This window comes from Lolium rigidum, chromosome 7, assembly GCF_022539505.1.
Source record: "Lolium rigidum isolate FL_2022 chromosome 7, APGP_CSIRO_Lrig_0.1, whole genome shotgun sequence".
NCBI classification, from domain to species: Eukaryota; Viridiplantae; Streptophyta; class Magnoliopsida; order Poales; family Poaceae; genus Lolium; species Lolium rigidum.
Genome location: NC_061514.1, coordinates 193127875 through 193148840, shown reverse-complemented (window position 1 = coordinate 193148840; position 20966 = coordinate 193127875). Strand labels below are relative to the sequence as shown.

The 20966-nt window shown below is 43.9% G+C and overlaps 2 protein-coding genes and 1 long non-coding RNA gene across 9 annotated transcripts; 2 read left to right on the top strand and 1 right to left on the bottom strand.

Annotated features, from left to right (window-relative positions):
* The first annotated feature begins 496 nt into the window (after positions 1-496).
* Positions 497-1270, top strand: LOC124669415 (CST complex subunit TEN1-like). Its single transcript, XM_047206035.1, has 3 exons — positions 497-821; positions 913-1066; positions 1151-1270. Exons 1-3 carry the CDS (start codon positions 718-720, stop codon positions 1268-1270), a joined length of 378 nt encoding a protein of 125 aa, XP_047061991.1. The 5' UTR covers positions 497-717.
* Positions 1271-2092: 822 nt separating this feature from the next.
* Positions 2093-5146, bottom strand: LOC124674752 (fasciclin-like arabinogalactan protein 16). Its single transcript, XM_047210805.1, has 2 exons — positions 3665-5146; positions 2093-2507 (listed from the first exon to the last, which is right to left on the bottom strand). The coding sequence occupies exons 1-2, from the start codon at positions 5049-5051 to the stop codon at positions 2431-2433; spliced, it is 1464 nt and encodes a 487-aa protein (XP_047066761.1). The 5' UTR covers positions 5052-5146; the 3' UTR covers positions 2093-2430.
* A 5955-nt stretch (positions 5147-11101) lies between these two features.
* On the top strand, positions 11102-15561 carry LOC124679100. 7 transcript variants are annotated; one of them, XR_006994806.1, is made up of 12 exons: positions 11102-11200; positions 11284-11527; positions 11597-11669; positions 11876-12518; positions 12617-12696; positions 13375-13508; positions 13607-13677; positions 14228-14293; positions 14393-14495; positions 14634-14682; positions 15253-15320; positions 15493-15561. It is a non-coding gene; the product is annotated as an uncharacterized LOC124679100 (long non-coding RNA). The 7 variants fall into 7 exon arrangements; XR_006994808.1 differs by having other exon boundaries at positions 11132-11527; positions 12600-12696; positions 13372-13508; XR_006994809.1 differs by having other exon boundaries at positions 11133-11527; positions 13372-13508.
* The last annotated feature ends 5405 nt before the right edge of the window (positions 15562-20966 follow it).

The window sequence follows — 20966 nt, the reverse complement described above, 5'->3', positions numbered from 1 at the left end:
TTGATACATCTGTCAAGAACTTGTTTGCAACAGCACCATGTACTTTTTCATTTGATAAAAATCCTAGTCATATCAAATAAGCTATACTTCAGCTTTTCTTCAAAAAAGATAACCAGATCATGTTATTTTAGCAATTTTGGACTTGTTTGATTTACTGGAAAGGCCATACTATTTATTGTACTTCAAAAGTGTTTTTTTTTCCATCACAAAGGAATTGTTTATTTAGAGAACTTAAGTATGCATATTGCTGTCTCCATTCATCTGGATATAACGTGGATCATTAGCTTAACCATTCTATGAAGCGCTAGTGTAATTAAGGTCTGTTAGAGTTCTAGGATGTGTAATGTGGACAGGTAAGACCATAAGAAACCAGGCAAACAAATCAATGCGGGCAATGCTTTTGTGAATACCTAGCCCCAAGTATGCATTCCAGTACTAATGTTGAAACAGTATCTGTACTTGCCCCAACTATGCATTCCAGTAGTAAGATCATCAGAAACCAAGCAAACAAATTGATGTGGGCAATGCTTCTGTGAATAAGTAGCGCCAAGTATGCATTCCATTTGCCCCAAGCAAACTATCAGTCCAGTGCCATGTTGTTGGTTCGGTGTACTATCTTGTAATGTTGAAACTGTATTAGTGCATTTCTTGTTTGTGGAGATCCGACAGAGACCAGAAATAACTTGTTTATTGTGTTTTATCAGTTCTGGGTCCTAGATGGCATCTTCTACTCTAAAACCAGGTGTGCCTGTTACTTTGCAAGAGCTAGAGCCATCCTCAGAGATGTTCAAGCAAGGGGCATCCCTCCGAGTAACAGGAATGTATGTTCAGTGCCACATTATGATTTTTTTGACTTCTGAACATCACCACAAGTTTAAACTCTGTTAACGTTCTTTCCTTGCAATTATTTAGCCTCCATTCATATGATGTCGACTCTGCGGTTGCCGTTATTCAAGATGGCAGCGCGAAGCTCAAGGTCGACACTCAACACCTGAGAGACATCAGTTTCCGCTGTAGTTCGACATACCAGTTCATCGGCGAACTCCTTATCCAGCCAAACAGCGATGTAGTTATTTCTCCTTGTCCAGCTTTTCTCAATCAATCTGTCTTGTACCATTGGAATGATGCTATATCATTTTACCTCGAGCAGGCAATTCTACAAGCACGAGTGGGCAGGAATGTTGACGGTCTCGACCTGAACCTTTACCAGCAGTCTTTGATCATCCGACGGCAACATGAGGCCAAACTACTGAGCTCCAGGAGGGCATGATGATCCAAAGCTGTGTAACCAGGCTGACCACCTTAGCTCAGTTCTTGAAGTGTGTAGCACATGAGAGCAGGATCACCTAACACGTGCTGCTGTGCTTCAGTTCGGTAGATCATTGGTGCAAACCTACAAAATACTAGTACTAGTAGTTGTTAACTGAATACCTGAGCACGGTAGACCACCTCATTATCAAGGCTTTTAAGCTCTGCAGCCTATGAGCTCATATTATTTGAGGGTCCACATATCAATTTCAGATTGTTCCGTGGGCTGGCATTCTCTTGCAGCAGAGGTGTTCACGGAGTGACATCCTATTATTGTGAACAGCTAGGAACCTGACAGTCTGTGTATCGAGGAAAACTGCATGGATAGATGGATCCGAATATGCCATGCCTACCTACCTTTTAACTTTTCAATCTATTTAGTTATGCTGCTTCAAACTACAGCTGGAGGAGCTTTGGCATGATCATTGCGGAGCAATTGTTTTTATGTGATTTTTGTCGGCAGTCTTTGTAGTATGATGTAGTATAATATAGATAACACTGTTTTGTCGGTTGGGCATGTTTAACACGATGGTTTGTGTGTCTTTCCACCCCTTGCACATGGAAGATTGATCGTATTCTCTTAAATATTGCATAATGATTGATTATCATGCAAGTTCCTACCAGGTGCTAATACAATTTGTTGTATGTATCATCAAGGGTAGGATCTAACAGGCATAGGGAGAGGCAGAAAAATATCATCAAGGGTAGGATCTAACAGGCATAGGGAGAGGCAGAAAAATATCATCAAGGGTAGGATCAAACAGGCATATGGAGAGGCAGAAAAATTGAGTGGTCGGTGAACGCTACCCATTTTGGGGGAATTCCTCTTTATCAAAAACCATGTAACATCATAAACAACAAATGAAAGAACCAAAAAGAAGAAGAGAAAAATATTTTTCTATACATCGATGTCGACCTCCAGTATAAACAAATTTGCATCCACATTTTCCTCTAGTAGTTTTGTGACGGCCCAACAACCAGCAGCTCTGCGGTCTTCCTCCTCGTGGCTCAACTCCACGCATGATATTTGGTTTCTGTTCATCTATCACCCTCAGGAGGAAAGCAAAGCAGGAGCAAGTACTACATATGCGTCCACCTGCTATCGCCATCATCAGCCATGGTCTAGTACTCGCAGCTGGTGAAGCGTGATCGGCGAACGAAGACGCCCATCATCTGGCACGCCCCTTCCAACAACCTCCCTGGAAAATCAGCAAAGAGAAGAAAAGATCGTCAGACAATAATCCTGGATGGAGCATCACAAACATGTGTATAAACAGTGGCACCAGGAAGATACCAACAGTATTAAAAAATGGTAATGAGGTGCATAGTTGTGTCTATGACTTTCAGGTGTTGGTGCTAGATTGGTGGTGCGTAGCCCTCTCGCGTGTGTACAGGTGACTTGTCAGACATCAGCATTGGATGCCAATGATCCGGTGCTGGTTGGAGACAAGGAGTGAGCACCAAACATACTCCCACATCTCTATGTCATGCTACATTGCTACCTTTTGTTTTATGCCTTGCTTCCTTCTTCCCTAAATTTGCTTGTCTCAAATTTGCAAACATTCCAGATTTTCAGATGGTTATGTAACTAGCTACATGGCTCGCTTCAGCCTCCAGCAGAAAATAAAATACTCCTTCACTCCGTCCTAAAAGAGGAATTTGCATATTTGTCTGTCTAAATTTAGAGAAATATGAGATTCCTTTTTGTTGAGACAGACACCAACAACCTCAAGGCAGGCCAGAGCAAAAAATAATGCACGACCACTGACGAGCAGGGCCCACGCGCAGCCAGGACGGGCTGACGGACAGCTGTAGACTGTAGTGGCATCGATGATCTCCTCGGTGCGCGGGCCACGGGATTGATCCCGTGGGACTGACAGCACGGGGCCAGCTAGCTCAGCTAGACTCCCATCACTACCACTTGAGGTTGAGCCGTCGATGTCAATGCACAGCTCAGAGCTCGCTGTCTCCCCGTACAAAGCTGTGCGCGCACCCACACGCACGCGGTTTCTTCAACCTCCCGACGCACCGTGCCACGCACCGTTTCTACCCAATCGAATGACGTGCTTCAGTAAAATTTTCATTCATCAGCATCTGGTACCCAATCACGGCTCTTAACTTCACCACTAAATGGCGCCGGGACCACCGGCACCTTTTGTCTTTCTGTCCCACTAGTTGCTCGACGTGGAACTCTACGTGTTAATTAACGCCACAGATTGTGCTGGTCTTTGCTTGCATTGCCGGCAATGGCGAATGCGACTAGCAGGACTACCGGGTTGATTTATAATACTCTTGTATCTTAAGCTAACTAATTAAGTAGTGTGAATAACGCGAGCAGAGGTTAGTGTGTACTGACCTCGTCGGAGCTTGGACTTGGCGGTGCCGGTGACGGCGGGGGCCTTCCTAGCGGGAGCGGCTTCGACAGTGCCGCCGGTCTTGGCGGTGTCGTCGACGGGCGGGAAGAGCACGGCGTCGATGCCCTGCACGGAGATCCTGCCGTCGGTGTAGATGTCCGGGTCGAAGAGGTAGGCGGAGCCCTCGCCGTGGCCGAACTTGACGGAGCCGTCGGCCTCCCTGGCGGTGACCTTCTGCGGCAGCCTCAACGTGTCGTACCTGACGGTGCCGAACCTCCGCACCGCGTTGTACATGCTCTCCTCCGTCTGGTACTCTGGCACCATGTGGTAGTAGAGGATGTTCTCGGGCGAGCCGGGCTCGCTGAGCTGGTCGGTGGTGAGCCGCGCCATGGCCTCGTCGTTGGGCGCCAGCACCGTGAGCACGTACCCCTCCGACACCAGCCGCCCCATCTCGGTGGCCAGCGAGGTGAGGTTCACCAGGATGTCGGCCAGCTCGTTGTACCCGCCGTAGAGGACCAGCGTCTGGATGAAGTCCTTCACCTGGCTGTGCCCGTCGAAGTGGGCCTTCCCGGAGTTGGGCCCGGGGGCGGGCGCCGGCGCGATGGAGGGCCCGGGCGCCATGGCGTCCCACACAGGCAGCACGGGCGGCGCGCCGAGGGGCACGGGCGGGGCCGGCTTCTTCAGCCGGTGCGTCCTCGGGTCCACCTCGGGCGCGCCCGTGGGGAGCACCGCCGAGATCGCCGCCAGGCTGCGCCGCCGGTTGAAGTCCTCCTGCACGGACCGCGGGACCAGCAGCCGCTCGATGCCGTGGATCACGCCGTCGGGCCGCACCACCGCGTCCGGCTTCGTCACCGCCGCGGCGCCGACGAGCATGCTGTTTTCCGTGTCGGCGGAGAGCTCCAGGTGCTCGCCGGAGAGCGTCATCCGCGCGGTGGAGGCGGCGCCGGCGGCGGGCCAGGCGCCCGAGGCGGAGTGGAGGCGGGAGGGGAGGACGTGGAAGAGGAGGAGGCGCTGGAGGGAGCGCAGGTTGCGCGGCTCGAGGAGGAAGGCGCGGAACTCCGGGTCCAGTTCCTGCTCCAGGGCCTGGTTTCTCGGGGCGAAGATGGTGACGTTGCCACGGCCCACGGCGTCCTCCAGGGACTGCAGCAGCAGCGCCTTCTCCACCAGCTCCGCCAGCTCCGTGTAGTGCGAGTCCAGCAGCGCCACCAGCACGGAGTTGGAGTTCACCCCCACCGTAGAGCTGTTGCTGCTGCTGCCGGCGCCACCCGCCGCCGACTGGGAGGAGGGCAATGCGGGCTGCTTCTGCTGCTGCTGCTCCGGCACCACATCCGCGGTGGCCGCGGCGAGGACCAGGAAGAGGAGGACAGCGCCGTAGAGCGGCGCGCCCATGGCGGCGGGTTCTGGCAGCTGGCTCGGGATTAGGTGCGGGTCGGTGCTGCGTTTGCGGTGGTGGGAGGTGGAGAATGGAGGAGTGAGAAGTGGGGTTTACTGCTACTTGAGGAGAGAGAGAGTAGAGCTGGCTGGTTGTTTATAAGTGAAGGGAACGCGTGGTGGGTGGCAGGCTGGCAGGTGGGGCCTACGAGGAAGTGTCGGTGTGCGCCTGTGGCCTGTGCGGCGCGCAGCGACGGGGATGTTTCGCTACCCGTGAGTTGAAGACGTGTATTTCGTTCCCAGTTTTTAAATTTTCAGTTTGCCTTTTGTACAGTATTTGCTCGCGTGAAGGAACTTTTGGCCTCACTTTATATCGGGTGGTTGCGTTTGCGTGGCCTTTGGCCTTTGACTTTGCTTTTCGCTTACTCGCGCTGTTTGTTGAGCTCTACTGGCATCTCACCTTGCCGTTCCCTGCACTGCACACCGTGTAGCTTTCGTGCACCATCACCAAAGCCCAAAGGAGGTGGTGAAAAGCTGGACGTGTCGTTGTTACCTTTTGCGTTTCGTGTCCTCAAAATACTCGGTACCAATGTCTTTTCTACGTCTACGACCTGCTTTCTAGAAAAATTGGAAGTACAAAAGCCTAACACAAAATCTGTATTTTGCATGTGCCTAAACATTCTTCGCATCATTTGTTAATCCCCACAAAAGTAGCCAGCATTTATTATTCTCATCGCAAAAATAAAATTAGTTCTTCTATGGTTTCAAAAATACCATTTGTTCTTAGAAAAACCAAGAAAAATAAAAAAAATAGTTCAATTAATAAAGCCTTCTTCCCTAGCAAGTTAGGTGTCTTGTTTCTACTTTTAGAAGTGCAGCTTTGAATTTGATTGATATCAAGGATTTATCTCTTTTGAGTGCTCTAAATCCATGATTTTAGTTAAATTCAAAGCTATATTTTGCATATGGGCAAACATTCTTCACATCATTTGTTAGTCCCCACAAATATAGCTACCATTTATTTATTGTCATTGGAAAAAATACAATTTATTATTGGAAAAAACATGGAAAATGCAAACAATTACTAAATAATATTGTACAATCCATGAATAATTTTTTCATTCCACAAATAATGTTGGAAAAATCATGACAAGTACAAAAAACTATTAAATAATAAGTACAATCCATAAAATACTTTTACAGTCCATAAATAATATTGGAAAATCTTAACAAAATACCGAAAAATACTAAGCAATTTATAGTGCAATCCATAAAATAATTTGCAGTCCATAATATTGAAAAATCATAAATTATTTTTCTAGTCTATAAGTAATATTGGAAAATCATAAAAAAATACAAACATAGTAAAATGCATGAAAAAATCAATGCAACTAATATCTTGTGTTTGTCACTCATTTCTGTGAATGGATAATTGTTTTAAATCTTGACATCATCCCGCACCTGACCACTCCCAAGAACCGGCAACCATCTACACAAATAAAGGGCCTGCACTGATGTGGGGTAAGCCTCGATTGTGTGGCCCGATCTCACGAAGTGACTAAGGGAAAGGCGGGGGGGGGGGAGGAAGAACGTGAAGAACATGACGAAGACACGCAAAACACTACCCGATACAATTCCGGTTTAACCTCAATGGCCCGAACCACTGTTTCGATAGAATCTCTCAGGAAGAGACACGAGGTAGAATCCCCGAGAAAGAAAGATCGGTATACAACCGGTAGAATCACTCGGATGAGAGACCGTAGTAGAATCATACGAGTGAGACCGATCACATAAAGATGCCTTGATACAACTTGGTAGTGATTAGTTACTAAGAGGTGTCATTGATCCCATATGGGAAGGCCTAAGCCAATTCATCTCAATCATATACTAGTCTCATGAAGGGGGAGGTGGGAGCCTATATATAGGGAGCCGGTACTGGAGGGATAGTTTAGGTATACAAGGGGTACATGGGTCTTGGCCCTAAATGACTTGTGGCAGGTGCCTCACTTAGTCTGGAGACTTTGGTGTATGTAGGCCGGAGACTCCGGTCTGATCTTCATGGGCCAGAGACTTCGGTGTGAGTCGACGAGGTCGAAGACTCCGGCGTAGTTGCGGCTGGAGTTTCTTCCATCTCCTATTCCATGCTTCCACGACATAGGTGTTGACTCTTCGAGCGACCATGGCAGCCTCCCTTCCCTCTATGCTTGTCGATGCATTCCTATCATAGGCAAAAGACGGAGTATGAAGTAGCATACCATTCCACATAGTCCATTGTATAAAGGAGAAAATTTACCTTTACGTGACGTGTCGGCATTGACGCACATGATGTGGCGAAGATCGAAGATCGGGCTCATGCACCCTTCCAAGAACCACCTTTTTGCAAGCAGACTAGTCGAGTTTAGTTTGAACTCATGATAGTCCATGTCAACTTGAGGATTGAACAACCTAAATTTTTCCTGCAACCGCTCCTCATCTCCCATCATCAAATTCAGTGAAGTGTCTTGTAATGCTTCATCATCCTCCAATTAAAATTCATTGGCATGTTCATTGTGATATAGTACCTCTCTGTTAATATTGTAAGTGAATAAATCATCATCTCCATCTTTCAAATCATAGTCACTATCAGCAAAGGTGGAATCAGATTCGCTAATGACTGTGTTTATATGGAGTTTGTATTACTTTAGTTAGGAAATTTTGTGCATGGTATTCTTCTCCTCTGCTTCCTTCTTCTACTGAATTGCTAGCTACACCTAAACCTAACGTCATCAGTGCTAAGCTACTTCCTTTGCCTGTTGCAACATTCCTAGGTTTCTTCCATACTAGATCATCCCTCAAATGTCAGTAGGAAATTATTGTAATAAATTAGCAGTGTCAGTATTTTCTTCTCTGTTGTGGATTCAATAATGTCCACGATGTCAGTGTCACACTTAATGCACTATAATCCATCTAGTAGGTCTTTCCTTGACTTATGCCACTATACATGCAACATACCATCCATCTCACATCTAAGATGCTTCAAGAAATCTTCAATCCAACATAGTGAAAAGTTTCACATCTACGAAATATGTAGTTCCATTATCATAAGTTCAATTAAACCGTAAACCACAGAAAAATCCATTATGGTCCAGCTGAACAAAAACAAGTCTTTATTTTCCAATCAATACAGAAACATGTAGAAATTCAAGTTACGGTACTATACACAATCTACATTATTCCACTTGCATTGTTCATAACACTATACTTATTGACACTGGAAATCAAGATATTCGAGGTAGAGAATGAACACGGCAACCCCATTTATAACACAAGATTTAATTACACTAGAAAACCAACATACTACCAATGTTAATGATTTCAGTGCTACATTTGCGACAATGCAACTTTCAGATTCAGGGAAACATGGCAGTTGGGGCCTGTTTGGTTCCCAGCCACACTTTGCCAAGCCTAACTTTGGCAAATGTGGCAGCCACAAAAGTGTGGCTAGGATTTTGGAAGCCACAAAGTGTGGCAAAAGTTGGCAAAAAATTTACTCTATGGCAAGTGGGCCATATGGATAGTGAAATGTGGCAGTTCCAAAGTGTGGCAAGAACCAAACACATGCCAAATTGCCAAATTTTGGCTTGGCAAAGTGTGGCTGAGAACCAAACAAGCCCTAAATTGAGTGGAAACCACATTCTATCTGAAACATGATAATACATCAACATCAAAGCTTTTTTTCCAAGCAAGTTAGGTGTCGTGTTTCTACTAAGATTCCAGTCCAACTCAAGGCTACACTTCTGAATAGTTGAAACAAGACACCCAAATTTAGTCAAATTCGGAGAAGCAAGGCACTAATAAAAATTAGTAATTTGAGCGTGCACCACATTGTACACATAAAGAAAGCTAAATAGATGTCAACTATCTCAAAACTAAAAAAGCATAACTTTCCCCTTGTTCATCCACAATCTTGAGGTTATAGTGATTACTGATTAGGCATAGTAACAGTAACCGTTGCCACACCACAATCAAACGTTATTTCATCTAAAATTTTGACCACATTGTGATTTATCATCCCCAACAATGAACCATAGATAAACCCCAGGGTTCAAGCAGAAATCCAAGCGAAAATGAGTAGAACAAGGGTGCAGCGTAACACGGCGGTTGTTCAAAGCCTTCCACGGTAGCGCTAGGACATAGAGGACGGTGGGAACCACACTGTTAATGTCAGTATAAGACAAATGGAGGTGAGATTGTCGCCAACAAAAGTGACGGTGCGGGAAAATATATGCAACAAAATAGGTACCCCTTTGTAATTTTTGGAGTGGCTGTCGTAGCGGGGACTATATTTTGGGTTGCCAGAAATCCCATGGACTTACATGCAATTTTCGTGAGCTACCCAGGTGCCAACGTGACTGTCATGTGTAAAATGTGTACTATGTGGGATTGATTTGCACCAATTTACAACTATTGGGACTAAAATGCACCTAAATGACAACTATGTGGACAGTGTAATTAGCTCTCCGAAAAGTTTTTGCACTGTTTATAGAGTAGTACTCCCTCCGTTTTAAACATAAGTTTAGATAGTGATATTGTTTTTTGGAACGAGGGAGTATTGGAAATAAGGGTATTCTTAATTCTACGGGCGGTGGGTATATGTTGGATCGATGTGCATTTGCGAACTGCCTAGTGCCAAGCCTAGATGTTGACAGGCCAGCGGATGTTGCTACGCACAGGTTGGTTGCATGTGTATAAATCTGTGGGCCACGCGGATTAGTCAAAGAATGGAGCCACATGACCGATCTCGGCGTCGGCGACCCATCTGTACATGATTAACACGCGAACCTGCTAAATGAAATTCTGTCATGAGACCCATATGATTAACAAACGAATATTTGGTTGGAGAGTTGGTCTCGTGCACTTGTGCTTGACCGCACAATTTCTTTTACTATTCCCAAGCAGGGCCGGTCCTGAGATTTTTGAGGCCCGGGCGAAACTAAAATTTTGGGCCCCTCTTACTACTTTTTCCGCATGTATGAGATGATGAAAAATAAATACTTTTAAGTATACATAACTTCAATATTCATATAAAATAATGTTTACATGGTACCTTAAAATTTTCTCCACCAATTCCTAGAAGCAAAGTCCATGATGATGGAATCAATATCAAACTCGTCCACTAACTTCTTGTCGATGTATAGAGTCGCCAGACTAGTTAACTCCGCTCCTACAAATAAGAACAACAACTACTAATCAAAATTCAGAACCCGAATTATAGACGAGCATATAGTAGAATTCCAAAAGAACGGTAGCGAGCGTTCTTACCTTCTATCTAATCTAATATGCAGATTGGATGATTGACTGATTGACGACGGTCGGACTGGGACTGCCAACTGCGATGTCCACTGGCCGGCGGACTAGCAGGCAGCACCGTAGTCCGCACGAGGGCAGCAGTTAGCAGCTTGTCTCGCGGTCAGTCGATCGCGCTCGGCGAGAGCGAGGGCAGGAACTAGGCGGCCTGGGCGATAGCCACAAACCGCGAGAGGGCAGACAGGGAATCGAGGCATCGAGCTCGGAAAAATTGGCGATGTTTCACATATCGATAGATGGAACGGATTTCAGGCGACTCAAGTCGTGGCCGGCCAGTCGGCTTGGAAACCAATAGAAAAAAGAAAAGGTCAAACTGTAGACCAAGTCCATATAAAATCGTAAAACTGCTCTTTTTTTTTCTGCAATGTATAGTAAGCCTATACAGAAAATATGGGCCCCCAGTTTTTCTGGGCCCGGGGCGGCCGCCCCGCCAGACCCTCCCCAGGGCCGGCCCTGTTCCCAAGTCCTAAACAGCGCACTAGCTGCATCATTAAGTACAAAGCTCTTACATCTAAAGGTATGAACGGTGCACCCTCATGGAGCCTTCCGAGCCCATCCACGATAGGCCACCAGGCGTGCACGGGCTGGGCGAGCGCCTCGTTCGCTCTCCATCCGGTTGGTCCAGATGTCGCTCGCTGGTTGGACGCAGAGGGATATGCGTGAGGCAATACCAATACCAGATCCTCCTAGGGAAAACCCTAGCCATTTGCTCACACCCGACATCTCTGTCCATGTCTTTCTCTTTCCCCTATCTCCGCCGCCACGTCCCAGCTCCGGCTCCGGCTCCTCCTCAACGCCCACGCCGTCGCCGTCATCAGCAGGTACCTCGCGCGGACGCCTTCTCCTACAATCCCTGGTCGAGCTCTTCTCCTCCCCTCTTACCGCCTCTTCCTCCTGCTCTAAGTCGCGGCGGAAGCTGCCTAGAGAAGAACCGGCCGCGGCCCTGAGGTGCCGTCAAGGATCATGGCCTCCGGTCGCCGGGAGGCGTCCGGTCACATGGAGGTGAGTGGCCGCTGAGAGGAGGGGAACAGCACGGTGCCATGGCTAAGGGAGGCAGGGTTTGACATGGGGGAGTAGGCGAGCGAGATGTGGACCGACAGAGGGATTCGGCCTCCACCGCTAGAGATGGACGCCGACATTGTATTGAGGTGAGTGGCCGAGCCCTTTTCCCTTGCGCTGTTGTTAGGTTTCACTTCTCACTACTAGGTTCTGAACAGGAGAAGCACTGGCCGTTGCAGCCCGCCACGACCTTGGTTCCAGAAGACATGGTGGCATTTGCACCACTTACAGGTCCCCAAACTCTTTTGTTCCTTCCTGATGTTCCTCCTCACCTTCCCTCTTCTGATTTCATCCCTATAGCTTCTCTTTCTTGTCTCTACAACTTCTTTTTAATCTCCGCCTATGAGGTATTTGATGAAACTCCAAGCAGGTGTTTGTGCTTGTAATTTTATTCTTCTGAATTTATCTCATGGCCTATTATGTATTTCTTATTGTAGGCAACCTAGGTCACTGCCCGAGTTAGTTCTATCAAGGAGATGGTTAATAATGCCGCGGCTTCACTCCCTGTTAAAGTGAACAATATGACGATGATTGCAAATGTCATTAATCTTGGCAAGGAATTCTGGCTCTTTTTCTGGTTACATAGCATGCCGTTGTCTCTCTTTGTTGATTATATGAGATCTTTATGATTGCTGAACAATGGAAGTTCTTCAGATGTTGTGTCTGTCCTTTGGTTGCTATATGTTATTTGCAATTTCTACTATTCTGTAACTCTTGCTTATATAGGTATGTTATGTGAATATCTCGCTGTTAAATCCACTTTGAAACATAGTCATTTAGGGACATATAGTAATAGACTTGCATAATCATGTATCTGGTTGTCTTCAGTTCGTCCTTTCTGTAAGAGTTAGATGCTAATTTTTGTCTGCGTGGGTGACATGAACCATTGCTTTGGTCACAGTACATGCACTGTACCATAGACACAGGAGCATGTGGATAGGTATACTTGGATGGTCCACGGGAATTTCTCAAGGCATTGCAAGATAGTTGACATGAATGTGATAAACAGACTACCTAGAAGCTTTATAAAACGACAAAGATGGCCGATCTACAGAAGTTGGTATGCATAGACCAGCCAAGGTAGTTATTCTATTTTTTTTATCATTCGCTAATGCAATTACAATATATATTAATCTTTGATGGATTTATATTGGAAAAAAGCATGCATTGTTTGGCAGATCTGAAGCATCTGCAGATCCATGAGCATGCCTTGTTTGACAGATCTGAAGCAACTTATGGGTACTCAGATGATAAATAGGTATATGCACATGTTATGATTCTCAGTATATATTGTGAAGTCATGTTGGCGCGTGATTTATTACTGCAAGGTTGCAAGGTGCTTCTGTATCTAAACAGAGATGTCTTTATTTTCTTCAGAATTATCACACAAACTATGTTAGTTACCACGCCAGGGTTTTTATTTGAGTTTCCCTAAATTATAAATGCTACGAACAACATTGTTCGGGGGGAGTTATTGAACTTTTGGATGTTAAAGGCTCAATAAACATGTGTGCTGTTTTGCTTAAAAAGATGGCCCCATATTTTTCTATCTTGCTGGCATGAATTTATTTGTGAAAAAAACACATTGCGACTGCTTTTTTTTTTCATTTTTCTTTGTTTTCTTCGAGGTTCCCACACCTTAGGTGATCATTGGATTTTAATTGAGCAAGCAAGAAATGGTTTATTAGATATATTTCTATTGTCTTACTATTAGTGATCATAAGCAAAGTTGTGATGCCATCTTGGACTTCTTCAAATCTTGATTTATTATTTCTTCTACTTCAGGGGTTCTGAATTCATTACCACTAATTATTGTTCTTTCCAATGCATCCATACTTCCATCATTGGAGTTGGTGTTTCACAGGAAATTGAACATGTATTATGCTTATTTGTTAAAGTAGTCAAATGATTACAATCTTCTGTCTTTGTCTAGCAGGAGATGGTGTGGCAAGAAAAGGGGAGTGCAGGCTGCTGCTTAGCTCCATGTCAGGTGAAGTGCGAGAAGATCTTTCTTCACGTGGATAAGGCTGCGTTGATCCCTGTTTTCTCCGGCCCAGTACAACAGAGTATGTATGTGACACTGCCTCTTTGTCTTTTTCTCTGCTAGATCAGTCCATTTTGCATATATGCAGCCACCCATTGAAATGGTATATTGTATTGCAATCCAGATGTAAAGAGGTAGCGCCTTGGAGGTCTGCAACAAGGACATGCTGGAGACTTTCTGCTGGTCTTACAAAAGGTATATCTGAGCAATTAACCCATTTGTGTGAATATTTTTTATATTAGTAGTTTCTTCTCCATGAGAGTTTAGAGACACTTAATTAGTTTCTTCCTGAAACCCATATGTAAGCAGTCTTGTAGTTGAATCCTCGCCAGTTTATTTTCAGTATACAGTGTATAAATGACTAGGTTTTATGTATGCGCCTGAAGATTTTGGTTCACATTTTCCCTGTGTATTTTGCTTCCTTTTTTATATCTCAGTCTTGTGATCTCCTGAATATGCCAAATGGTCTACAACTGCATCCCTATAAATTCTTTCTTGATGGTGCTCCATATAAGTTTCTTCCCACTAGAGATGTGTCCACTGAGAGTGGAGAACGCATTGAGATGTATTTATTTGCAAAGTTTGAGTTCAAATGTTGGGCATACTTTCAAGGCCAGCTAATTCTCTAATTCATTCTTTGCTTGTGTTCCTATTGAACAAATTACAGTTATAGACCAGTTCTACGAATACATTTATTGCAATTTACCAAGAATGAGCTCGTGTATGCTCTATGATGTGCTTGCAGGTGCAGATTGATCTGAATCAAGAAGTAACTATTTATGGATGAAGGGTGGGCATGATAAGATGGCAGGTACCATTTTCTTCAAAGTTGCCTAAAATTGTAGGGAGTAAATCATGTGGTTAATGGTTATATATATATGGATGACATACTCTCTTCTATCTTTCATAGAGCTTTTGTCTATCACGCCATATCTGCATCATCTCGAACCTCCAGCTGTAGCAGCCGGACGCATCACTCCTGCTCTCATCGACCAGCAGGTCGAGTGTGTGAGGTACCACTTCTACTCTCGTTTTTTTAATGTTTATGGGCAGTAAAATTGGTATATGTAGATGCTTGTTGTGTTGTGGGCAGTGCAATTTTTTAATTTCATGTCCATGTATGAAGAATGAACTATTTTTATTTGTGTTAGATGGATGATTTGCCAAGAAAGCAACGACAGCTAATTGTGAAAGCAGCAGGTCTGGCAGCTGTATTGTGTAGAAACATGAATATTTAAGGTTTATAGTTTAGCTTTACTTGATCTTCGGTTTGGAAGTTGCTTCTTATAGTGTTCCAATATAATACTATGATATATTAGCTTCAAGAATCACTGTTTGGCTGATGTATGTGACTTAACTGTGCGAGCTATTATTGCTAAATGGCTGAGTGATTCATGGGAAAAGATATTTGTGATAGACTGTTTGAGACACACATATCGGGTTATAGCTCATCCTTTGTGTGGTGTCATTTCTGAATTTTCCATTCAATGAGATTCCCAGGCACCGTGAGATGTGATTTGCATTTGATAGTTATGGTTTATGTATTGTTGCATTCTTGTGTATTACTAGGAATCTTACTGAGCACTCATACAAATTTGGGTGTCAGAAAACATTTGCAAGGTCGTTCCCATGTTTCATTATCTATGAGTGTAAATTGATAAATTACAGTTTTGCTTTGTTGACAGATAAATGCATCCGTATACTTCTGAATGTGAGAATTTGGAGGAACTTCGGGCAGTGTTCTGAATTTTATTTTTCTTGTTCATGCAGATGCAGGCTTCTTTTTTACATGAATAGTAGTTCAATTAATGATACGCGGTCTGGTTTATATGCTACAGGTAATGCTCTGAACTTATGAGTAGTCGTTCCCATGTTTCAGTATCTATGAGTGCAAATTGATAAATTACAGTTTTGCTTGGTTGACAGATAAATGCATCCGTATATTTCTGAATGTGAGAATTTGGAGGAACTTTGGGCAGTGTTCTGAATTTATTTGTCTTGTTCATGCAGATCCAGCCTTCTTTTTTACATGAATAGCAGTTCAATTAATTATACGCGGTCTCCTTTGTATGCTACAGGTAATGCTCTGAACTTATGGCATTGCTGCTAAATAGATTCTCTTTACTATGTCTCTCTGATCTGATCTACTGTACTATAACTTGTTCTAATGCATAGTAGAATGATCAGTGTAATGAAAGAAAAATGTATTTGATGTTATTTCTTGGTTTGTGATCTGGAATAAGTTTTGTTTTAATTCTCCATGTTGGCATTTTGTTCAGATATGTAAATACACACGATCGATCAGAGTATCAATCCTGATTTATTTGACTTGACTTTTTGTTTCTCGGGTTTTTTGTGTACTCGTTGCATGGATGTTTTTCTTCATCATGTATAAATTAAGCTGTATTTTTTTCAGGCACACATGTGCATACATATATGTGCACTGGCCTAAATCTATTAGCTTACTGTGAACAATATGTGCATACATATATCCATAGGAAATAGTAGAACACCACCTACCATCGTGACCTTCTCATGAATTTGATGTAGATTTGGCACAGGCACCTCCAGCAGAACAAATATCTCATTTTGACTCCATTCTCGTGAAATGCACACTGATGTTAATGTGAAACAGGACCTGGCATCGTGAAGATTACCTGCTGACGGTAACGCTGCAGGGGTGGGAGAAGAGGATGAACCAGTTGAACCTGCCCTCAAGCGTGGTGTGCACCCTGTCGGCAGAGTTTGGCAACCAGTCGTGCCACGCCGGCTGCATCAGGTTTAGGTGGATACTGAAAACCTTGTTGTGCTGCAGTCTACTGAATATTCTGGTAGTGTCTGAAGTTGACGTGGTTTTATCCTTCCTCAACGGGTTTTTCTCCGGTGAGGAGCCCATCATCTTCATCATCCTTTCATTATTTTTCTCTCGCGTTTCTCATGCAACCAATTGATTTCAGCATTTGAATAGCTTGCAGTTTCAGGTGACATCTACATTCCTCTTACAGAGATCAGGGAAAATATTCTCCTGTTTGCCGGCACTTAGCATAGAATTATTCATCGGAATTACTTCCGTGACCTATTATACTAGGTATCTTATGCATTTAATTCTTGCCCTTTCTATTTTTGGCCACGGATCTCATAGGAAGCGTGTTCGCTGATGCTGGCTATTTTCGGGCTGCGGAGATGACTTTGTATAATATGAGACACTCGTGGCGAAATGTGGCAACCTTGTGCAAACCTCTTAGCACTAAATATGGCCAAGATGCATCATCATTTAGGCTTAATTTCATATTTATTGTCATCTTCTTTAGTATGAGTTTGTTGTTCTGGTTGGTTCACACCGATATGCTCTATTATTTGTTCAGCAACCGAGATGATTGAATGTGTCAGCTCATGGCCGATATATCCTAGCAATTAAGGGGGATGCCTCTACATTTTTTTTGATATTAGACCATCCCATCCATGCCCAGTCATATAAACTGAGGTTGCACACATACTTTTATTTATCCTAAAAAACTGATAATTCGAGAACTTCCAGCTTGCACCGTTTAAATCAGGATTTAGTGTCTCACTTCTAAGCTAAATGATAGAAAGTGTTGCCGGGGTTATATAACTGTTTAAAGTAAACTTAGGTAGACAATGATATACTTTAGCTTTAACTTATCCATGGAAGGGTAACAGTTTTTTTTCATGAGCTTGCAACATCTGCAATCAAAACTTTTGAACCTTCCATTTTGAGCTCGTGAACTAAGAACGCGTCATGTTTGGAGTGCAGGCTCCTCGTATTTTTTATCATCTACATTTTTTTTTATCAATGATGGATGTATGCTTCTCTAAAGGGGTGTATACGGTGTACATATTTGGAGTATTCTTACACTTTTCATAGTCAACTTCTTTAGCAACAACTGTTCCTATGCATCGAGCTGACATTCTTAATCAGATAAAATTGGTTTCTGTTGAAATTAATATAAATCTTTCATCTAAATGTCGACGAGCGGGTCAAATCAGGACTTTATTATTATGGTTTTCTCGGTTAACATTTATCCGAATAGCTTATGTTAGGAAAGATAGTTATATAGATGAAGGCAAATGTACTAATATGTGCCAAACCTAAGATCTACAACATGTTGCTTCTATCCTTTTTAAAAATAGTTATCCCGATGTCAAAGTTTGAACGGCTTTTGGTTGATACGGCTGTTATGTTCTTTCCTTTTTCTTTCCTGGTGGTCGTCTTGATGGAGATTGATGCCCGGGGAATTGCTGGTGAGATTCACTGCTTAGATGGACTTAATGTCCTGCTTGATTCTTGGTAAGTTTTCCCTTGTGATGTAGGTTTATGTTAGATTGGTTGCGGTTGGTCGCCATCTTGGCCTTATGGTCGGTGGCCGGGTGTGTTTGGGTTTAGGACAAAGTGTGAAGGTCTATATAATCTGTGCAGAGTTAATATGTGATGCTCAATGATAACCGTGTCATTGTTTTATTAAACATTGACACATATTCTGCATCTATTTTGTCTTTTTTTTCCGTCAGGTACATGCTTATATGTTGTGTGATTGTGTCTTGATTCCACTATTTTTATTATGTTACAAATATCTACAGATGGCTTTTTGGGGGACCTTGAGTTGATGAAATGAAAAAGCAATACTTTTAGCCTTTGGTAATCAAAGAATATATTGTTTTTGTAACAACAATCGATTATCAAATAGATATAAATTGTAAAGTATGTCTTTACAGCATGGATCTCTGTTGTATTAGTGGAATCCCCTTTACTTCTTGTCCTTTGCAACATTCACATCTATTTTGATGGCTTCTTTTCCTGTATGCACATAATAATGGTAATTGTTCTTATTTCCCGGACTTGATTGGCCCGACATCATGCTGTCACAAGTCCTAGGATTAGATTGTTTCACGGAGTAGTTATGTACCACTGGCCTTAAGTTCACCGTGTTCCCCCCACACTGGATTATTTCAAGGTCAAATAACTTCAGTTGTAGCTTTCTGAATTTGATGGAACAATTATTTAGCCTTTGCATGAAAAGAAATACTATGGTATGGATTGGTTTGATGTTCATGTAGTAGTCATTGTTTTTTTCTTTGGACTTCACACTGGCCGTTATGCTTATAATGTTTATAGTCATTTCCTTAGCAGCCTAAATGGATGCTATATATTTAAAATGATGATTCTTGCTGCTTGCCGATGCTTAAATGATATCTTGCGATTGGTGCATATCTCTTTACGGCCTATTTTTATATACCATTATCATTTCATGGATTATGTATGAAAGCTTTAGATGTCATTTATGTTTAGGAGTCAAGTTGTAGCAGTCGGCAACCTAGCAGCCTCTATCTACGAGCTGCAAGGCGTCGAACTGCTCCACCTTCAAAGGACCAAGGTGAGTGGCGATGTATAAATTATTGGAGTAAAGTTTTGTCAAGGAGGTTGTTTTGTTCTAAGTACCAGTAAACTCGGTAATACCATTTGTCTTAAGAAAATGGTAGAATTTTTTGAGAGGACAGTCCTCCAGATGTTTATAATATATTTGTAACTTATGAAGGACCATGTTCTTACATCTACCTAGCCTGATTGTTATATTTGTTCAGACATTCCATAGTATCTCCTTTACTCTGATGGCTAATTTCCATATTCTACAAGTGCAGTGTCCCCAACAGATAGGTATGCCCTATGTCTTTGATGCTAAATTATTGATATGATACTATGTTGTTTGTAATATCTCTCTAGCCTACGATGGTGCACCAATGAAAAATTGTGATATGAAGCTTATTCAAATAATGAATCTCAAAAATGTTTTTTAGGAAACAGAAAGATTTAACAAAATCTATACCTGAGGAAATCTAAGAGTTTACTCCACAAGCCTTTTTTCTGGTTAGATGTATCACTTACTGCCATGGTGCATCAGTGCAGTTTGGTTGGTACCATTCTCCTGGATTTTGTTTTAGAAAACAATCTATTTTTAGCTGTGTAGCATCCCTTTTGGTGGTATTTTGGTGTTGCCTATTCAGAGTGTTTATGAGAAATATGTAGGTCATTCTTCTTTGGTTAGAAATGTTCCTTTTCCTCAACGCATTTGTTTCTTGAAATGCCACTACCATGTTCATATGTATAAATAGCTTTGGTACCAACTTGGATGACCGCATGGTACATCCACCAATCAGAGAAATGACGATGTAAACTTGTTTTGTCCTATAGAGGTAGTAGCCGATTCTATATGAAGATAACCATGTCTCCTCTTTTTTTGTAGGACTTTGGACTGGCAACCTGCAGTACCGCTTATCCTTCACGCATTTACTTGCTTTTCCCTATGTTGTACTACTAAATTATGATGTGTCTTCTCTATGTGTTTGTAGATATCATACTTTGTTTGTAATTAAGGTTGCTTTATCTAAACTTCATTCTATTGACTTCGTTTGTGAAACCTAAGAATCATATTATCATTTCTCAACCTAATTTTTATTTATTTTATATACATTGTTCATCGGTATGAGTTACACGGGGTCGTGCGCCAAGGCGCACATCTAAATCTAGTCTAACGTTGTATATGATGCCCCCCATAGGGGGCCTCACAGCGATTTGAGCCTCTCAGCCATCGGATCTTCTCCACCGATGGATCTTGGCCGTTCCCGCGTCTGGCTTCCACTCGACGCGCGCGCAGGCTGAAGAAGCCACGAGAGACAAAACCAGCCCGAGTGAAACCTAGGCCAATTGAGCGCATCCTTCCTCACCTTCAGCCGCCACCCACGTTCCTCTCTTCGCGCATGGCCTCCTCCATCCTAGCAACCCAACCGATCTCTGCTGAGCACGGCAGCCGCCCCACCTCTCTCCACCTCTGCCCCATTCCCTTCTGCTCCACCACATCTTGGTCGACCCGCCGCCTCCCCATCCTCCGGACGAGCTCGTCGCATCGCCATCATCGGGACGAGGCGCAGGCCGCCGCTCGAGCCGCGACCCATCTCGCCGCTCGCAGCGCCGCACCGTCGTGTCGTCCCAGGGAGGATCTCGGTTGGTGGCCGACAGATGCAGAGCAGCCCGCTGCTCGCACCACCCGCCGCGCGCATAAACAGTGGGTAGAGCTCCGTGGCCGGCAGATGCAGGCTGATAACCGGCCGGCCTCCTCCATGGAGCTCGATCTTTCGTGGTGCTCTGCTGGCCATCGTCGACGAGCTCGAGATGGAGCAGGGCCGTCGTCCATGTCGTTCCCCTCAGTTTTAGACCTTTTTCGCGGATCCGGTGGAGACGATGCGAGATCTGGTGGCGGAGATCCGAGATCTGGTGGCGGCGATACGGTCGCCGCGGAGGTACCTCATCCAGGGGATGCGCACCTGCACTCTGGATGGGCGGTGGACTGGGCCATCGTCGCCGAGGACGAGTGGCTCGTCATGATCCGCTTCAGCCACGACTGGGACGAGGCTTGCTTGCAGATGGACGAGACGCTAGCAGGGGTGGCCGAGAAAATCAGGAACTTCTT

What these genes read in the sequence shown, in the direction of transcription:
- LOC124669415 (XM_047206035.1), top strand. Translation starts at nt 718, where the DNA reads ATGGCATCTTCTACTCTAAAACCAGGTGTGCCTGTTACTTTGCAAGAG. An exon ending in TCCCTCCGAGTAACAGGAAT is followed by an intron (nt 822 to 912) that starts GTATGTTCAGTG and finishes GCAATTATTTAG; the next exon opens with CCTCCATTCATATGATGTCG. An exon ending in TTATCCAGCCAAACAGCGAT is followed by an intron (nt 1,067 to 1,150) that starts GTAGTTATTTCT and finishes TACCTCGAGCAG; the next exon opens with GCAATTCTACAAGCACGAGT.
- LOC124674752 (XM_047210805.1), bottom strand. Translation starts at nt 5,051, where the DNA reads ATGGGCGCGCCGCTCTACGGCGCTGTCCTCCTCTTCCTGGTCCTCGCC. An exon ending in CAAGTCCAAGCTCCGACGAG is followed by an intron (nt 2,508 to 3,664) that starts GTCAGTACACAC and finishes CTGATTTTCCAG; the next exon opens with GGAGGTTGTTGGAAGGGGCG.